The sequence below is a fragment of the Cornus florida genome, unplaced genomic scaffold, assembly GCF_030987335.1.
Source record: "Cornus florida cultivar Cherokee Brave unplaced genomic scaffold, ASM3098733v1 CherokeeBrave_3.0.0_Hap2_Chr05, whole genome shotgun sequence".
In the NCBI taxonomy this organism is placed as follows: domain Eukaryota; kingdom Viridiplantae; phylum Streptophyta; class Magnoliopsida; order Cornales; family Cornaceae; genus Cornus; species Cornus florida.
The window spans coordinates 108,660,115-108,679,793 of record NW_026775575.1 but is presented as its reverse complement, the minus strand read 5'-3'; the positions used below and the strand labels follow the sequence as shown (position 1 = coordinate 108,679,793).

At 34.6% G+C, this 19,679-nt stretch overlaps 3 protein-coding genes across 3 annotated transcripts; 2 read left to right on the top strand and 1 right to left on the bottom strand.

The window, feature by feature from the left end:
- The first annotated feature begins 713 nt into the window (after positions 1–713).
- LOC132308436 (vacuolar protein sorting-associated protein 22 homolog 1) lies at positions 714–7,705 on the top strand. The gene is made up of 7 exons (XM_059806520.1): positions 714–958; positions 1,053–1,163; positions 1,525–1,660; positions 4,259–4,413; positions 5,223–5,330; positions 6,039–6,128; positions 6,263–7,705. The coding sequence occupies exons 1-7, from the start codon at positions 908–910 to the stop codon at positions 6,365–6,367; spliced, it is 756 nt and encodes a 251-aa protein (XP_059662503.1). The 5' UTR covers positions 714–907; the 3' UTR covers positions 6,368–7,705.
- LOC132308435 (fatty acid desaturase 4, chloroplastic) lies at positions 7,491–8,835 on the bottom strand. Its single transcript, XM_059806519.1, has one exon. It carries the CDS (start codon positions 8,644–8,646, stop codon positions 7,720–7,722), a length of 927 nt encoding a protein of 308 aa, XP_059662502.1. The 5' UTR covers positions 8,647–8,835; the 3' UTR covers positions 7,491–7,719.
- A 2,130-nt stretch (positions 8,836–10,965) lies between these two features.
- Positions 10,966–19,650, top strand: LOC132308433 (uncharacterized). The gene is made up of 7 exons (XM_059806517.1): positions 10,966–11,518; positions 12,820–12,960; positions 13,054–13,419; positions 15,212–15,457; positions 17,897–17,989; positions 18,560–18,760; positions 19,192–19,650. Exons 1-7 carry the CDS (start codon positions 11,207–11,209, stop codon positions 19,405–19,407), a joined length of 1,575 nt encoding a protein of 524 aa, XP_059662500.1. The 5' UTR covers positions 10,966–11,206; the 3' UTR covers positions 19,408–19,650.
- Positions 19,651–19,679: the final 29 nt, after the last annotated feature.

Genomic DNA, 19,679 nt, shown 5'->3' with positions numbered 1-19,679 from the left:
CTTAAGCTCATGGTTACAAGGATCCTGCCTCTCTAGGGATGGGATTTGGTAATACATATGATGTGTGGGATACTAATAAGCTATGGTTTGCAAATATTTTCCGAGCTGTTACTATTTAAGCCTGGTCAATGAACTTTAACTTATTATAATCACTTGAAAAAGAAAAACACCCTCAACTCTGTTTTGGATTTAGGTAATTGTTGTATCTGATTCTCTCCCACAAAAACTTGGGGTAATGGTTCATCAAGTATTCATTCTTTTTCCAAGTATTTTTAGTCATCCCAAAGGTCTATTTGGAGTTGGAGCATCCTATAAAGCCGCAAATTAAATGAAAGGGCCATATGTGTATACACCTCTTTTCCATTGAAAGAATGAGCGTCCCGAATTTTTTTTTTTGGTAAAATTTGAATTTTTTTAATACATTTTAAACATAATTACTTACTTGTCCAATAATATTGTTTTGGGAACATGTAAATTTCTAAAATGAGAAATTTATTGTACTTTAAAATTTAATAATAATAACAAAGGTGTGGATGAGGCATGTTCAAGTTTCAAGACGGATAAATGATGAGTTTTTCGTCAAAAAAAAAAAAAATCTATTGAGGATAATATTAATTATTTAGAAATTGTATGTAAAAAATGAAAAATGACATTCCATTGACATTTACATAGTAGAAAAAAGAGAATGATTTCATAAAAATATATACCATTCATTACAAAAAGTTGAAAAAAACAGCATCCAAACTAGTAAACTTCCATGTGTCAACGTTAACATAGCTCAGCCAGCATTCTACCATTCTACTACCATGAACGCGATTCTCTCTTGGTAAGTTGGTAAAAGGTTCGACTCTCTGTAGAATAGCTTGGAATTTGTTCAAATCGGATCAAGAAAAGCAATAATTGAGGGATGAGGCGAAGGCCTGGAATCGGCGGTTTGCAGACGGCCGCTGCTGCTAGGGTTTGTTTCCAATCTATTTTTCTCCCTATCGCAAATTTTACTTGGTCGATTAAAATCGATACATCAATTTTGATTCTTATTATTCTGAATTCAGGATCAATATCGATTGCTCGGAGAAAATGTGGCAAAGTTACGAACTGATCTTATGAAAGAGCAGCTCACCACTTTTCGATCTCAGTTGGAAGACTTTGCTCGCAAACATAAGGTACTCAATTCTTTTTGTATCACTAATTAACATTTTGGTGTTTCTCATATTCAATTAGGCACATTGAATTGAAGCCGGTGAATGGGGATGTGAATTTGAAATTTTGAATAAATTGGTTAATATGAATTTGGGAAAGTTGGATACTGTTAAATCTTTTTCATTAACTTAGGGTTTGGAAATATGATTTGGAAATTTACCAAATTTCTATTTGCCGAGCTGTCCAAATACATGAATTTCCTGTAAATTCAAGACTTTAAGAAAAAGATTTGTGCATGGCATTAAACAAAAAAGAGGAGGTGGACCCATATACTACCGTTTTAGCAATTTAATACACGACTGAAAGTTGATATGATTGCTGCAGAATGACATCCGCAAGAACCCTGCATTCAGATCACAATTCCATGAGATGTGTGCAAAAGTAGGAGTAGATCCCTTGGCCTCAAATAAGGGTTTCTGGGCAGAGCTGTTAGGGATTGGTGACTTCTACTATGAACTAGGTTGGTACAGAGGCTGTTGATTCCAGTGCATCTCTTATTAGACAAGTCTTGAGAGTCTTATTTCTCATCACTGTAGAATAGAGAGCTTTATGATGATTCTTGCAAGTATAGTTTGATTGTTTATATCGATGCTATTGTGATATATATATATATATATATATATACTACTTTTTTCTCTTACCAATTATTTAGCATGTGTTACCAATGCACCTGACTTTGTGAAAATTCTATCATATTTTCTGTAAGGTGGTTGTTACACATTTATTACATTTAGTGAATTGGAGGAAGTAATTATTTATGTGAAACCTGGTGATTCTACACACTTAGAACCTTTTCTCGGAAGGAATACATGTTGAAAGCTTGTAATGTGGGATACTTGTGGGTGATGATCCTTCAATTAAGCGGTTAATAATATTTTCAATGCGATTTTAAATTGCAAAAGTAACATTAATATTTTGTGGTGACTGTGAAACAACAATCTATGAACCATGATCTGAAGTAGATTAGATTTGTGAACTACTTATAAAAAGGTTAGAACTGGAATGTTATTTGTATTTCATGCATGTGGAAAATAAGGATAAGGCGCTGACAATTCTTCTAATCAACCAAAATCTGTGTAGCGAGTGTGCTAAATGAGATGTTCTACTCTCAGACCTTAGAAAATGCAAATCTACTTTTGAGGATGTATTTGGATTAAATAATATTTTTTGCATGTAAAAAGACTAATTGTATTGATTAATTTAGAAAGAAATACAATAATAGGAGGTGAATAAATTTAAAGGCATATCCTTGTTTTTAGGATATGTGAGAATGTCCTATCTCTCATATGTATTGATTTATTTAGAAAGAAACAATAATGGAGGTAAAGAAATTTAAAGACATATCCATGTTTTTGGATTTGTGAGAATGCCCTTCTATCTCTCATATTTATTAAATTAGTAGTTAAATCAGCTGTGAAGAGGTAGTTGTTCTCTGTAATTGATCTTCTGTAAGAAATTTAAAGACATAGACATGTTTTTGGATCTGTGAGAATGTCCTTCTATCTTTCATATTTTTTGAATTAATAGTTAAATCAGCTGTAAAGAGGTAGTTGTTATTTGTGATTGATCTTCTGAAAGGAATGGCAGTTGGTTGAATTGGACACCTAGGTTTAAGAATGTTTGGGACACAATTGCAGTTTAGTATATCCTTTCTCATGAATTTGTTGCTTAAAGGACGTTACCCAGTGCATGTCCTGCTTACACAGGATATTGGGAGGGAAAGATTGGTACAGATAGAAGAAAAAAGGTTGGTTTTGGTTCAGTAGTATTGCAGTTTGGTCATGTTGTCTGCGTTGCCTTTGTGTTTTGGGTCCTTTATTTTTTCAAGGATGGTTTTGTGCTCGTCTGTTCTTTCTGCAGTGGTCCTTTTCTCTTTGTGATTCTTCACTGGTCATAGTTCTCATGGATAATATATATATATATATATATTTATTTATTTATTCCTGAATGGGTTTTGTATTATAAATAGAAATTCTCAATGGAGTACAAGGGATTTGAGGGCATGCTCTCAATTACAAATCTGAATATGAATAAAACCATTTCCAGTACAGCACAATCAGAAAGATGTTACACAGCCAAGCATAAAAATTGCAAGACATCATGGATAATAATTTTATTTCAAGCTCTATGGGGCAGCAGCATTATGTGCTAGAATGAATTGGAAGTATGGGTCAATATATTGCTCCTTCTATCTAAACTTTGGCCTGCATCATGTGTTACTTACATGGGCATTGTTTTTACCTTGAAAGTTTCCGAAAATCAAAGTGTAGAATAGGATGGTAAACATTTGTGTAAAAGATAAACATTTTGCCATCATGTGGTCTTGGTGGAAGGAAAGGATAACACATGTATGATAAAATTGAATATGCGATTGGGGAGATGGTGGTGTTGCAAGCCGTGATTTTTCTGGGCCTCAGTTTGTTATGGTTTTAGTGAGATATCTTGCGTAAGCTTTGATTTAATTTAATTTTCACTGCTTTGTTCTCTTGGCCACCTCTATTATGCATCCTGCGTATCCTTCTATGTCCTAAACATTATTTGAAAAACATTATCTGTGTATATGTAGCCTTTGCTGTAAAAGGAAAACTTTTGTGTGATGGAGGGCAATATTTTGCATTATCCATTTGTTTGGATTGCAAAAACTTTTTTTTATCGGCACACGTCCTATTGATGTAATTCAAACATTATCACCTCTGGACTGCAGCACCTTGCTACTTATTGAATTTTTTGTCTTCATCAGATAGGTCACTTGAAATGAAGCTTTCATGGCACTCAATTTGGAGTTTTGCAGGAAATTTTGAAATTAAATAATAATAATAATAAATTATTATTATTATTATTATTTATCAAAGATCCATTACACAATGTTCTAGTAATGGAACTTATAAATAATTATACCTCAAGCCTCTGTTTTTTTGGCATGCAATACTAGCATGCAACTTGTAAACTTCTTTTCGGTTCCCTATCACTTTTGTCCATGTCATCTTTCATGCATAATGTTTTCATGATTATAATTTTTGTAAGATCTACATTGAAGAAAAGTTGCTTGGCTTGACAGGTGTGCAAATTGTTGAAATTTGCTTGGCTACTAGACCCCACAATGGAGGTTTGATCAACTTGGAAGAACTCTGTAAATTGCTTGGTCAGAAACGAAAAAGTTCTCGTGAAGCTGTGTCTGAGGATGACTGCTTGCGTGCTATAAGTAAGCTGAAGGTTTGTGGTTGAGCATTTGTGACATCATTTTACTGCATTGTGTTAGTATCCATGGAGGCTACCATTGGGAACAATATATTCATTAGACCCTGTGGTTGATATATGTTGCACGGGCTATTGGCTTTCAAATAATTAGGTGACTACTAAGATGGATCTAGCAAAGACCTGAATTTTAGGAAATTAGGCCGATGGGGTGCCATTTCCCTGTGTGGTTCCTGTTAATAGGGTCTAGAAGGGATTGCCTCCAGACTCATAACCACATTCTCACACTTGCCCGGCCTTTTGACCAATGGGCAAAGCAATGGCCCCTGATCAATTAGGGTGTATTATATTTTTTATTTATGCTTTTATGTAAATATAATTAATATTCTTATTTTTTGTGAAATCTAAATATACGGGAAATAGCGATGGGAAAAAATTAAATTGAAGGATTGCTAGTTCACAATCTGTGAATTTATTTAGTTCATGCAAGGCATAGAGAGTTTTCTCTTTGCTTCAAGTATAGTATCTTTGCAAGCTAGTACACAATCTGTGAATTTATTTAGTTCATGCCAGGCATAGAGAGTTTTGTCTTTGCTTCAAGTATAGTATCTTTGCAAGCTAGTACACAATCTGTGAATTTATTTAGTTCATGCCAGGCATAGAAAGTTTTATCTTTGCTTCAAGTATTGTATCTTTGCAAGCATATATGTTTGTGCATCTCTTTTGCTACTTTGGATATGTTGATGAACCTTGGATTAGTTTTCAGAAGTGCATGCTTCTTGACTATGTGGTACAATACACTAACATTCGGTCATGAAATTTTCAAGGTATTAGGTAGTGGTTTCGAAGTGATTACTGTTGGAAAGAGAAAACTTGTTCGCTCTGTTCCAACCGAGTTGAATAAAGACCACAATGAAATTTTAGAGCTGGCGCAGGTTTCTTTCTTTATTCTATTTTTTCCCTTTCTATCTTCATCCTTGAATGTTCTTTATACAACTCTTTGCAATTACTGATATTGCTGATAATGTGATGGTGACGTATATTTGATTTAAGAACATCATCATTTCTTTTCCAAATTATGGTTTATACTTTGTAGTCAAGTATTGGTTTATACTTTGTAGTTAAGTGTTATTGACATTCTTCAAACAATTCTGGGTTTTTTAGCTTGCAATAAGTGTGTGGTCTGGTTGTTAGGCCTTAAATGGATAGCATTAGATAAAATTTTATGCTTAACAGGGAAATACAGTAAAGAGTTGGTGATCATTTTTGAGTACTGGTCGTATGTGTGTGTAAAATCAAGGTGAAAAAATAGTTTCAAAAATTGGAAAAACCTCGATAGTTATATTTTTTCGACAGCACCTTGTTTGTAGGAAGTGAAGAGAACCAAGAGAATTTCTCGATTCTCCTCCTCCTCTTTGGTTTCATGGGTGAAGGGAGGGAGGATAAGTTTCCTGTTTACAAGTTCAATTCCCAAGTCAGTTGCAAAAGCAATCCATATGTTGTTATTAATCAACCTTTTGTAATCAGTGACAAAATCTCTTAGTTTTTCTCTTGATAAAAAATTGGTGAAAAGTAATCAAATTCATAAGGCTTTGTGGACTAGTTTGATTATCACAATTGAATTGGACTTGGTGTTCTCTTAGGCTAAAGGATTTGTGACGGTTGAAGAGGTAGAGAGACGGCTATCCTGGTCCCCTGGCCGGGCCACTGATGCCCTTGAAACTTTATTAGATGTAAGTTATTGCCGCTGTTGTCCCTTTTTCCTTTTTCCTCTCTTTTTCATCTTCCTCCAGTTATCAGTGTTCCATTTTAAGTTGCTTATTCTTTATATCAAGCTCTTAACAAAAAGCACTGTTGGGTAATGCAGGAAGGTCTTGCAATGATTGATGACGGTCACAGAGATGGTAAACGCCTATACTGGTTCCCCTGTGTATCTTCTATTTCCTCGTATGTAGGAGCTGATAATCTTTAAGATCTGAAGTTTTTGAAATTACAATTTTTGCACTGTATGATGTTGTAAGTGGATATCTTTACAATTGCAAAAGAAAAATCAAGTTATTTTTTAATAAAATTATTCCTACTGGATACACTGCTTGTATGTTGCCGAGAAACCCAATTTGTTCAAGGCATGCAAAATTTTGGTCACCTGTACAGCTATTAGCCTAGAGAGAGCTGAACACAGTATTAGGCGGGCTGGGTTTTAATATGGCTTCACTTCAAGACATCAAGCCCAACCTTACACACCGTTTATCTAACCATCTCTGAGATATGTAACCAGTAACAGAGCAGGATTACCTTTCATACCTCGTTCGTTCGTTTGTTTTTTTTTTATTTAAAGACTAGAGTTTTAGTTTCCAATCTGATTTTCGTTTAGTTTGTATTGATATTAAACATTTTTCGAAAAAGATTCAGTATTTTCAGTTTGATTGATTGTAAAAGTTTTACACAAGTTTTAAGGAACATGACATGTGGAAGCTTTTGGTCAAACTTTCGCATCACGTGCCAACATGCTAAAATATGTTTGAATGTAAAGCATTTTAAAGACTTTTCAAAGGACAAGGTCGCTTGCGAAACTAGTGAACTTTTGATCGGTTGGATGGAAGTTTAATATAGGATAACATATGACTGTATGAGAGTCATGACATGTTAACGTATCGAAAGTGATAAAAGAAAGAGGGTTATTTTGAATATATGGTAATTTGAATTCACAAATTAGAAAAAATTCATTAAAGATTTTAATATATTATTGATAAAATTGAATGATCTTTTTTGTTATCTCGGTACATGTTTTTATAATAAATAAAATCATAAAACTATAAAGAAAATTAATAACAAAAAAAAAAAAAAAAACTAATTACTTAATAAACTAAAAACACAAGAAAATCTAATATAAGAAAACTAAAAATATAAGAAAATTACCTAAAACTAAAAATTCTCTAAAAATATAAAATAAAAATAAATAAATAAACCTAATTAAAAGAAAAAAAAAACCCACTAAATTCTGTCTTACATCACATGGGCATAAATTGAACACGCTTGAACTCTTTAGACATTCACAATGGTAAATATTTTTGGGTTCCTACCCTTGGAAAGCATTGGACATTGTTTGATTTTTATAACACTTGGAAAATCAAATACACCATGAAAGTGAACCAAATTGGAAATTATACCTCTACTGGGTCACAAAGCCCCTTATCATATACACAAAATTATGTTCCTTGCAATTTGCACGGAACTCTATTCACAAACCACACATTCTAGCAGGATAAACAAATATATATATATATATATATATATATATATATATATAAGAAGGAAACTGAATCAATGGAGTGTACTCTGAGAAGGGTTTTCATCGTTCTCCTCAGTCCAATCAGAATTAGGGTCATTCCAGGACCGGGGTCGCACCCCGTGCTTGAAGAACAGGACCATCTCCAATGCCTCAAAAACCTTGTGCTTGTCCAAAAATTCATTCCAAACTCCACTCACTATGCAGTAGTTATTGTTATATGGGGACCGGTGGTGTGCAGCGTGCTGTGATCGTGACACAAGTATTCCGGCATCTTGTAGCACCACCACCGGTGGTGGGAGGCGGCTCTTTGTGCCGTGAGCCCAAGCATGAAACTGCTGGCTGAACATAATGCAACCCGAGCACACCCCCACGAAACCATATAAAATTGGATCATTTAAAACAAGATCAATGGGAAGCACAGTGAAGGTCACAGCGCGCGCGAGTGCGTGTAGATTGTTAGCAAAATCACGCCTAGTGATTGTCCAAGGCCACTTGTGGTGGCCTTGGAATGCTTCTATTTGTGAACCAAAAATAGGAGTTGAGGCACTGCCATAGTTATCAATGCCCCAATGGTACACTCCGGAGCCGAGGTCCGCTAGCACGTAGCCCACCAAGCCTGCCAACATGGGCTCGAGCCAAATATGCGAATGGGCTGCACCGGCTACGGACTTGGCTAGTGAAACTAGCACCGTGGTGCACCCACTGGCGACCCATGCACGATGAGACCAGGTTGATTGCCAGGATGGGTCATAAAGCATAGTCCGGCTAGTGGTTGTGACTAGGGTGGGTGGTGGTGGTGGTGGTGGTACGAGCGGTGGTTGGATGACTAGCTGCTCCATGTCGCGGTGGGGCTTGGTGGTGGTGGAGCAGTAGACACGAGCGGGGAGGGAAATGTGGTGGCACGTGCGAGCATGGTGTATGGACCTAAGAGGATAGTAATGCTGTGGTAAGATGGACATTGAAGAAATTGTGCGCAAGACTAAGAAAAATGAGAGCTTGTGAGAGGCAATATATATATGTATACTAAGAAAAATGGGAAATATTGGCTGGCATGGGAGAATAGTGTTCGGTGGTGATGAGTCTAGAGAGAGAAAGAGAGGGAGTAATGTGGTGTGAGTGAAGGATGCGTGGGGGTATGGATGTCGCTAGAGCTTGGTAATGAATCTATGGCGCACATTTATTTTAGTGAACGTGGACACCTCAAATATAATTTGGCCATTTTAGTCTCTTGTGGTTGAGAGTTTGTTCACGTATCTCATTCCACTTTTCCCTTTTGTTCACGTATCTCATTCCCCTCTTTTTTGCCCTTTTTATTTGACTGATTCTATTATAATTTTGTACCCTACTTATTTGTTCCAAATAAATAAAAGAATAAAATAAAATAAAATTGTGAGAAAAAATAATAATAATAAATTATCGGAATTTAGAGCTCGCATGAGTTAGCTGAACTGATAAGAATTTTTAAAATACTCCCTAATTGTAGACTTACCAAAAGTGAAGCCTGCGCGTAAATAATAAATTTACAAACAAACACCTACTGTAGGTGTTTGTTTTTTGGTTGGAAAAAAATGGAACTCTCACAACCACTTGAACTCAATCCACACAAGCTCTTCTTGTCACTCGGCAGAAAAGGAAGTAAGTCTCTCACAACCCAAGCAGGTAGGTCAAGAATGAATTATATATATATATATATATATAACTGCAGCAATCAATATTTGTATTTGTACCTTGATAGCAATGTAGGGTCATTTGTATTATAGTGGTCTATGGTATATACTTAGTGGCGAAGCATCAGGAAAAAAGTAGCAAGAATATTCATGTCCAAAACCGCATCTTTGTTTAAAGACAATATTTTCTAAAAACTTACGATATTATGTTATACAACACTTGGAGAAAATTCAATAGAAAAAAAAAGAAAAAGATGTGAAATTATTTTAAGTTTTTTGGATTATAAAAAAGAAAAAATATATATAAATATATATAAAAGAAGAAGAAGAAGATTTTAAAGTATGTTTGTTAATAGTTATCAAATCTCGCGGGTAGTAGAGCGATTTTTTGTAAATTTTTTTGATGGTGGAAGGGTTTCTCACAATTTTTCTTCTCAATATTAAATTATATGAAGCAATTTAAAAGATTAGCTATAAAATTGCAAGCAAAAATTATTCAATAACGATGAAGTTAGGTTCAAATTTCTCCATTTTTGAAACAAATTGAAGTCACATAATAAAGGGATGAAGAAAAAATCTTTCCACAAATCAATATACGATTTTCATCCCAACCTAATATTTTTTTCCCCTCAATTTTCTCAGACATTACTCTAAAATTAGGTCGACACGTCACATTGAAAATAATTTGTTTTATCTAATCAAAACTTGTTCACTTCACAATTCCTTGCTATTAAATAATTGTCTCACAAATGGTGTCGATTTTATTTATTTATTTGTGTCTGGAGCAATACCTCTTGTAATGTTTTTTTGAAAATTTCAAATTATTTATTTTTTACTTTAGACCGAAAATTCAAAAAAAAAAAAAACAAAAACAAAAACGAAGGTCCTAATAAGTCCAAAAAATACTATTTGATGTCTCCAAAAAATAGTATATGGTAAGGAGTATGGACTATGGAGGAGCTGAAAACAAAATATGGTATCATTCACCTCTTTGGTCAATTGTATGGTCAATTGTATGGAAGTTATTTGTTCTGTTTCAACTTTTTTGTCTGTGTACAAAGGAAAGCACAACTTTTTATAATTTTCATAATGTGTGTGTATTTATTATATTTATGTATCTAAAATAAGTTTCTTGGGAGTCAACACCACATTCTTGGGTGAAAAAAAAAAAAAAAAAAAAAAAAAAAAAAAAAACCACATTCTTGGCAATTCTTTTGCTCAAAGAAACTGGGAGACTAATCAAAGTTCCTTTTTTTCTTTTGCTCCAATTGCTTTTTACTTCTGATGCATTTTGAAAGGGGTGAAACAAAGATTTCAAAAATATAAAATTTGTATAACTAGAAAAAAAAAAAAAAAATAGGCGATTTATTTAAGAATCTGTTCCAACAATTTTTTTGAATTTTTGTAAACAAAATTTCAAAATTATTCATGCAAGTTTACTTCGTATTTGAGAATATAACTAAAAATATTTTTCTTGTCCTTAAAAATCTCCAACACTATTCCATCATACGTAGTAATATACTAGGAAATAAATATGAAATTAAAAAAAGAAATAAAAAGACAAAGAAGTCGTATATATATTTTTTCTTTATGATTAATAGATAAACAATTACCTAACCAAAAAATAGTGGCGTGTGGGAAGAGATAGAGAGCGACTGAGAGAGTTAAGAATCCCTCTTTAATTATATGCAACACGACATTGTATTTATGAAAATTTCCAATAATCAGAAAGAAGAGGATGATGCTCTGATGATGCTCTGCTGATTCTAATGAAGGTCAAAGTTTTTAGGTAGAACGGAATTATCCCTAATTTAGCTCTCTCTCTCTCTCTCTCAAATTCTCCTGTTCCGCCATGCCACCCTCTTCGTTCTCTCTCCTCATCTTCCTCACCTTTTCGTGTCTATACCCATTAAATTCACATGCCCTGAAACAACCAGTACGTCCAGAAGACATACTTCCACTGTTGCCCAGACAGGTCTCATGGCCTATCCTCAACTCTCTCCGCAGTGCCGTCGATCTCTTGCCCACTTTTGTCGGCGCTGCTTCTTCTTCTTCCAACAACTCTTTGGAGTGGAAAGGGGCTTGCTTTTACAAGAACACGGCTTGGATGGAGTTTCACAACAAAACTGGCAGCGAATTTGGTGGAGGCACTCTTCATCTTAAGGTTTCAAACTGACCCATTTCATGTTTTTATTTTTCTTTTATTTTTTTATTTTTTATTATAGTGTTTGATACTTTGAAATCCGGAGTATTGGGTATGTGGGTGTTGTTGAACTTTGATGCTCACAATTCAAAGCATTTGGCTGTAATTTCCGTGGGTGGTTGTTATTCATATTACAAATTGAGGGTATATTAACTTGCTTTCTTTGGTTGTAATTTGATTTTGTTCAATTTTTTTTGGTGTGTTGGGAGTTATATTCATTGAATGATACTGGCTAAATTTGATCTTTGAGGGTTTCATTTGATGTGGTTTTTTAAAATATTATCTAATTTGGGATTTATTTCGGCTTAGTTAAAATATTAGTTGATTTTTTGATACATTAGATATCTTGGTTTTGGTATTATTGAATGTTACTGGTTGAATTTGAGCTCTTGGGTATTTTTTGGGTTTGCAGTTGGGAAAATATAAAAGCTGGACCGAAATTTCCTTTTCCTTAGTTGATTTTGTGACAGTTTGGAGTATTGGATATGGGGGAACTGGTTCTCTCGACTTTTTCTTTTTAAACTTTGATGCCAGTGTCAATTTTGTCGCTCAAGTTGTTGGTTTTGAGGATTTGCTTTCCGTAGTACATCCGAGGGTGCTGGTGAGAATCATGCCTAATTTGGATTACATATAATTTTGAATTATTAGGTTATCTATGTGGTTGGTGTTATTGAAGGTTTGCTTCTGTTTTTGGAGCCTTTTTGGCTCTCCTTTTGGTAGGTTTTCCTTTATCGGTTGCTCAAGGGTGTGTGATAAGCAAGAACATATATGACTCATATTTTGTTCAGTTGACCTTAGGTTACTGGTTATGTTGAAATGTTGAGAATTGGGTATCTAGCTGTATGAATTCTTAAGTTTTACTTGCTGAAGTTGAATTTTTATTGTGGGTTTTATTTGAATGACATTGTGGAGGTTTTGGTTATTTGTTTAGGGTTTCGCTTCTTCTTCATTTATATTTTTGTTCTTATTTCGCTTGCATGGGGGATCTAATTTTTTTCTGCTTGTCATATAAACTCGTTAGCTTAGCCTTTTGGTATTTCAATCATTTAGTTGCGGCGAAGTGCAGTTTAGTCTTTTCAAAACATTCGAGATCATTCATAACAAATTTAGCTTTTGGCAACACCTGTAACTTCTTTTTCTGCATACTACAATTATGGTGTTTGTAACATTTGTATTTTCTTACATGGCCTATAAAAGATTGAATTATTTAAGTTTTTCAAGATGTGTTATAACTCAATTAATGTATCTCCTTTCTTCTTCAGGTTGACAAAGCCCATAGTTGGACATGTATGGATCTTTATGTGTTTGCAACTCCATACCGTGTAACATGGGACTACTATTTTCTATCGCGTGAGCATACCCTTGAATTTAAGGAATGGGAAGGGAAAGCAGAATTTGAATATGTAAGTTGCCACTCTCTGATACATGTTACTCGTTCCATTTGTTAAAACAAGTATTTCTTTGTTAGACGGGATCTTTACTTCCTGTGGGAACAGGTGAAAAATAAAGGGGTCTCAATTTTTCTCATGCAAGCGGGGATGCTGGGAACTCTTGAAGCACTGTGGGATGTCTTCCCCTTATTCACAAACACTGGATGGGGTGAGAACTCAAATATTGGGTTTCTCATGAAGCATATGGGTGCTTCCTTTGAACAACGTCCTCAGCCATGGGTCACAAACATTAGTGTTGATGATATTCACTCTGGGGATTTCCTTGCAATATCGAAAATTCGGGGCAGATGGGGTGGCTTTGAGACTCTGGAGAAGTGGGTGACTGGAGCTTATGCTGGTCATACAGCCGTTTGCTTAAAGGATTCTGAAGGAAATTTATGGATTGGGGAATCTGGACATGAAAATGAGGAGGTAATACCTTAAAAGATGCTAAAGCTTGAAGCATTCTAGTAACTTCAATTGGCACAAATTAAACTTATGTTAGGAGTAACCCTTTCGAATTCATATAGTCTCATGAATTTCTTTTGGTTAAGGAAACAAGAGAATGACTAGCAGCTTCAAGCAACAAGTTCTCAATTGAATTTTCCATTAATTAAGTTTAATGATAAAATATCTGGCCAATGAATCATCTAATTTTGAGCTTAAGTTAAAATATGATTGAAACTGGACCCAAAATGATGCAAAATTTGCTTTGAAATTTCGTTGCTGTTGTAGTTCAAACTGTATGGTAATACCACTGTATGTTACTGTTATATCCTACTTTCAATTTAAATTGAAAAGTATGTGACAATGACTAGCAGCTTCAAGGAACAAGTTCTCAATTGAATGTTCCATAAATTGAACCCTTTTGTGGGCTTGTAAAGTTTAATGATAAAATATCTGGCCAATGAATCATACTAATTTTGAGCTCAAGTTAAAATATGATTCAAACAGGACCCAGAATGATACTAAAATTCCTTCGAACATTCATTGCTGTTGTAGTTCAAATTGTATGGTAATGCTACAGTATATTACTGTTATATCCTACTTTCAATTTAAAATTGAAAAGTATGTTAAATAAAGAGAAAATATACAAAACCTAAGTGACATTACCAAATGGCTAATATATGACTGGCTCACCAGTATAGACCCACTTGACGTTGTTGCATAAGAATTTGGGTTTTAGAATTTAGCCCTTTAGACATCTCCTCTTATCTCAAGCTTGCACTTTATGCTATTAACTTGTAGATTATGTTTTTTCTTTTTTTCTTTTTTTTTGAGTGTGTGTGTTGAATCCGGAGAAGAAGCTGCAATCTCTCTCTCAGGGTTTTGCAATTGATGCTTTTCTGCCAACAAGAACATGATATTATTTTACTGAAATTACGGTAAAATGGTTCAGAGCTTCTTTGTAGGATCTCCTCCTTTTTTGTTTTTTTTTTGGTAAGTGTCTTGTTCCAAATGTTCTGTTAAAGAGGCATAAACATGTGTTCAGGCATATATGGCTGTTTCACCAATTCCTATTTGTGCAGTCTTTGTCTTCTAATTAAGTTTGTAACAAACTCAATTTATTCTTCTTTATTTTTCTGCCACTGTTCTCCCTATTCAGAATTCTTTAGATGTTACTCTTATCATCCTTCCTTTTAGCGTCAGATCTTTAATTACACTTGTCTAGTGAATTTACTTCTTCCTTATTTTGTTCATTAATTCTACTACATCAATTAGTTTTTTTTTTTTTTCACACACACACATATATATAATGATTCTCATCTGGTTTAAAGTTTTCCTAATTGTGTATTACATGTTCAGCACACATTGAGCAACACAATTTCGTTGTCATATGAACAACATTCTTATAACTTTTCCCTTGTCAAACATTACCGAATGGGACTTTATCTTTAATAATATTCTTCCTTAATATTTCAAAAGATAATCGTTCTTTGTCGGATATTGGGTTAAAGTAGCTCCTCTGAGATCCTGGTGCAGTCAGATGAATGAACTTAAGCCATTACAAGATAAAAATTTTTAAGCAGCCTAGGAATTGGTGATTGATTATTTTTTTGAATGAGCATGGCACTGGATTAATGAAATCATGCCGGCATGCTTTCTAAATTATGTATTTCGCATACTTTTTGCAAGATTTGGTTACTAATTCAATAGAAGGCCACTTTTCTGCAAATATGACTTGGAGCTAAAGAAATTTTGGTGGTCTACAATTTTTTATTAGGGACAAGATATTATTGCTGTTTTACCATGGGACGAGTGGTGGGATTTTGAGCTGACTAAAGATGATTCCAATCCGCATATTGCATTGCTTCCTTTGCATCCTGATATTCGGGCCAAATTTAATGAGACTGCTGCTTGGGAGTATGCACGAAGTATGTCAGGGAAGCCGTATGGTTATCATAACATGATATTTAGCTGGATAGACACTATTGATGGGAATTATCCACCACCATTGGATGCTCATCTGGTATTGCATTTATCTATTCTTAATCATTTTTTAGGGCAAGCTTGTGGTATAAGCGGATGCTTTTTTTTTTCCCCCCTTTAGTTATCCACTTTTCATTATTGTGATTCTAGTGTTTGGTTTATGATAATTTGGTGTTTAACAAAATTATGTCACAGTTACTAGAAACTTTATTTCCTTTTGTGTTTGAAGTAAAAGATCAAATTGTGAGGAATTTGTAGGATTTTAATATCCTCTAAAATATAATTTCAGAATATGTGATTACAAGTTTATAAGGAATTTTCTTGAGTTGTTTTCAATGATGTAGCTACCAAGTATATTAGAAATCATCTAAATTGAAATTCTCATCAACTGCAGTGCTAATATTTTTCATGCCTAGTAATTTGTGTCTAGCTTGGATTTATGACATCCTCTAATTTTTCAATATACCTGAGATGTACCTTTATTGAATAACTGTGACATAAACTCCAACATTCGGCTGCATAAATGGGGATCCCAGTTAATGAACAGGGATGCTGTTTCCTCTCCAGTTGAAGTGGGAAGATTAGTATTAGGGCATTGAGCATGTTTAGTGGAGTTATATGGTGGAGATGGATACCTTTTGAACAAGGGTGGTGGAGAGGTAATATGGGAGCATCTTGGGGCTGTTGGCTTTTGAGAGATGTCATGAATTCCTAAGTGATTGGTCTATGGAAGAGAATCACGAGGGCATGGGAGGATCTCTCAAATATTTAAGGCATGTAGTTGGAATGGGCAGAGAATTAGATTCTCTTATGATATGTCATTCAGTGACAAAGCTTCAAGAGTTGGATATAGGACTACAGTTGATAAGGAGGCTTCGGTTGCACATTACTGTAACCTTGTCAGATAGTTGAGTGGTGTTGACCCATCAGATGTTGTAAGTTGTTGCATGGCTAAGATGCGAAGGCTGCAGAGAACTTTTCTGGAAGTGCTCTATGGTATCTCATTGGGTGAGACATGGATGATGATGTGAGATAGACTCATAGAAAGCGTTTAAGGATAAGATATTCTCTGTGGATGACTGTATTAGAAACTATGCAGTTGAAAGTGAAAAACTGACTAGTGATTACTAGTAATTTGAGGTGTAGGGACAAGATTATTTTTAGATTGTTGTTACATGTGTAAGGAGGCAGAAAGAGAGAGAGAGAAAAGAGGAGAGGGGGGGGGGGGGGGGGGGGGGGGGGGGGGGGGTTGGGGTTGTTGTATTAAACACTTACTGTTATGTTGTATGATTGCCTGTGAGTTGTGTAGTGTCCTCTTCAGTATCTTTGAAGTTGTTTTGAGTTATATCAAAGAGTTTTGGCGAGTGAGGAATGCTTGGGATTCATGCCCCTGTGTGTTTGATGTAGTGTCTGTGGGGAGAGATGGATGGATGGATGGTCTTTTGAGGGTGTGGGATTCCCTGTTCATAAATTTAAAAGAGTGATGTTGTGCTTATTTATTTTTCTTTTGGGATTTTTTCCTTTCCTTTTCTTTTTCTTTTTGGTTTAGAGTTTCTTCCTTTCTGGATGGGTTGTACTTTCTGTAGGATATATAGGAGGTCTTTTCTTATATACTTTGTTTTTGCATGGGCTACACCCCCGTATTTTGGAGCCATATAGTGGATATCTTCTTTGCTAATTAGGGGGAAAAAAAAATTTATGGCCTTAACATTTACTTTAATAAGGATTTTGGCTAACCGAACAGGTATTTTGGTGAAGTGGTAGTTACTATTGCTCAGGAGCTTAAATTTTTAATCTGGAGACCAAAAGAGTATACTAAACTGGGTAAATTTTGTTTAAGATATGTAGCCGGTAGAAAATTTATGTGTACCAAGTAACTTTCTAAGGAAACCTCATTAACTTGTTCAATTGAACTAATATCAGGTTTTATGACATGTTTAGCTTCAAACTTGACAGACAGCAAGGTAGATTTTCATTTCATGGTTCCTGCATATATATTAAAAGTTTGATGTTTTGTAATAATTGAAATAAAATCCAGTAAAAGTTTGATGTTTTTGGACCTTTAGAATTTCATCCAAGTACTTACTTGAGAACAACATTTTGCAAATAGTGAGTGCATTATTTTTAAAAATACAGAAATGTTGTCAAAAGAAAATCTATTTTAATTAAATGAAAATATGGTTTGCAATCTGCTATTTGAAGTTTGAAAAAATTGCAAGTCTGTGACTTCTTAATTTCTGAAGTCATTTAATAGGGGAAAAGGATAAGCTTTGGAATACCATAATTAAGATGGACATTCTTAGGTACTTTGAGAAGAAAAAAAATTATGCTCAGTATCTCTCTCTCTCTCTCTATATATATATATATATATATATATAATATGGAGTATATTATACAATATATATTATGCACTGTGAAATTTTCTTTTATTTCCTTTTTTTACTTGGTGATTTTGATTCTTAGTTCTGCCATGGTATAGGTTGCTTCTGTTATGACTGTTTGGAATCAAATACAGCCTGCATATGCTGCCAACATGTGGAATGAAGCCTTGAATAGGCGACTTGGAACTCAGGTATTGTGACAAATACGCTCAATCATCCAGATAACCAAAATCCTATCTGATTTGGTTATTGAAGCATAGATAATGGATGGGATTCTCATTCACAGGAGGATAACAATTTCTTGGTTTGTATCTCTTTCATTGTTGAATGATTTTTTTAAGCATATGTTCTACTATTGGTATAAAAATGAAAAACTTGTCATCTATGGAAAAAATTGGTTACAGTAACTGATAATTGGGCACATAGATATGATGGCTTGATCTGAACCATAGAGCCATCAGATTTTTTAGGGCAAAATAGACTGCCATTGAGTCTGGAATCTGGATAGTCATATTGTAGGGTAACATCATCATTATAGTTTAGTAAGGCCATTGATTGGTGCAATGATAAAAGCTCCTACTGCCTAGCATGAGAATGTGGGTATTAATATCAGAGAAGCCATTTTTTGTGCGATATAATGCTAGAAATTAAATTTGTATTCAGTTCACCTCTTTTAGCACCCAGTCCCCACATTGGTGGGACAAAACTGGTTAATGGATATTTATTAGTCTGAATATTTGTGCGATTTTTGTTCTGTGCAGAACCTGAGTCTTCCTGAAATTCTTGTAGAAACTGAAAAAAGTGGGCCATCTTTCGATGAATTGCTGATGATTCCCGAGCAGGACGATTGGGAGTACAGTGATGGGAAATCAACGTCATGTGTTGCTTTCATACTTGAGATGTATAAGGAAGCAGGATTATTTGATCCATTTGCAAGCTCCATTCAAGTTACTGAGTTTACTGTGAGTTTGTTCAAAATATTCAAAATCCATTAGTTTAAAATAACTGAAGTCAATTATGCATGCTCAAATAGTCAGGTGGTGATAGTTATGTGATTGTAGTAACTTGAGAATATCTTCTGATTGCGGTGGTAAGAATTAGATGATCTCCAACTGCACCCTCACAAGTTCCCCTCAGTTTTACTCAACTATTAATGATTATTTCTTACCTGACGAAACTCTTATTCTCTGCATGCTTACTGCTTTATTCTTATTTACTCGTGAGAAAATGATGAAATTTAAGTTAAAAAGGAATAAACAAACAAACTTGAGCTGTTAAAGCCAATGTGAATGCTCAATTGAAAGAAATTCCCGAGTGATTAGGAAGTAAAAACCAACGTTAGAAGTTTTAAATATTAAATCTGTATTAATCAATCTTGTTTCCTAACATGCAGATAAAGGACGCATACACACTCCAGTTTTTTGAAAACAATTCAAGCCGCCTGCCAAAGTGGTGCAATGACGGGGACAATGTGGAGCTCCCTTTTTGTCAAATTAAAGGGAAGTATCGAATGGAATTACCGGGATACAATACCATGGATCCGTACCCCCATATGAATGAAAGGTGTCCATCCCTTCCTCCCAAATATTCTAGGACTGTCAACTGCTGAAAAGCATTCTCAGTTGTATCTCCCGCTTGTAGTTGTTATTCGGATGGTTGGTTGGTATAGTATCAGGCATTCGGCTAGTGTATTACTATTTGTTATGATTGTATCGTCTGGTGCAAAGGCATGTTGATTTTGGTCAATATTAGTTGTAAATTTTGGGCGTCACACAATGTTAAACACTATAACTTGACTGTTGTAAAGGAATTGGAAATTGGAATGAATTATATATTTGTTTGTTTCGTAGCATTTGGAATATTGTGATGTGTTGAAATGAT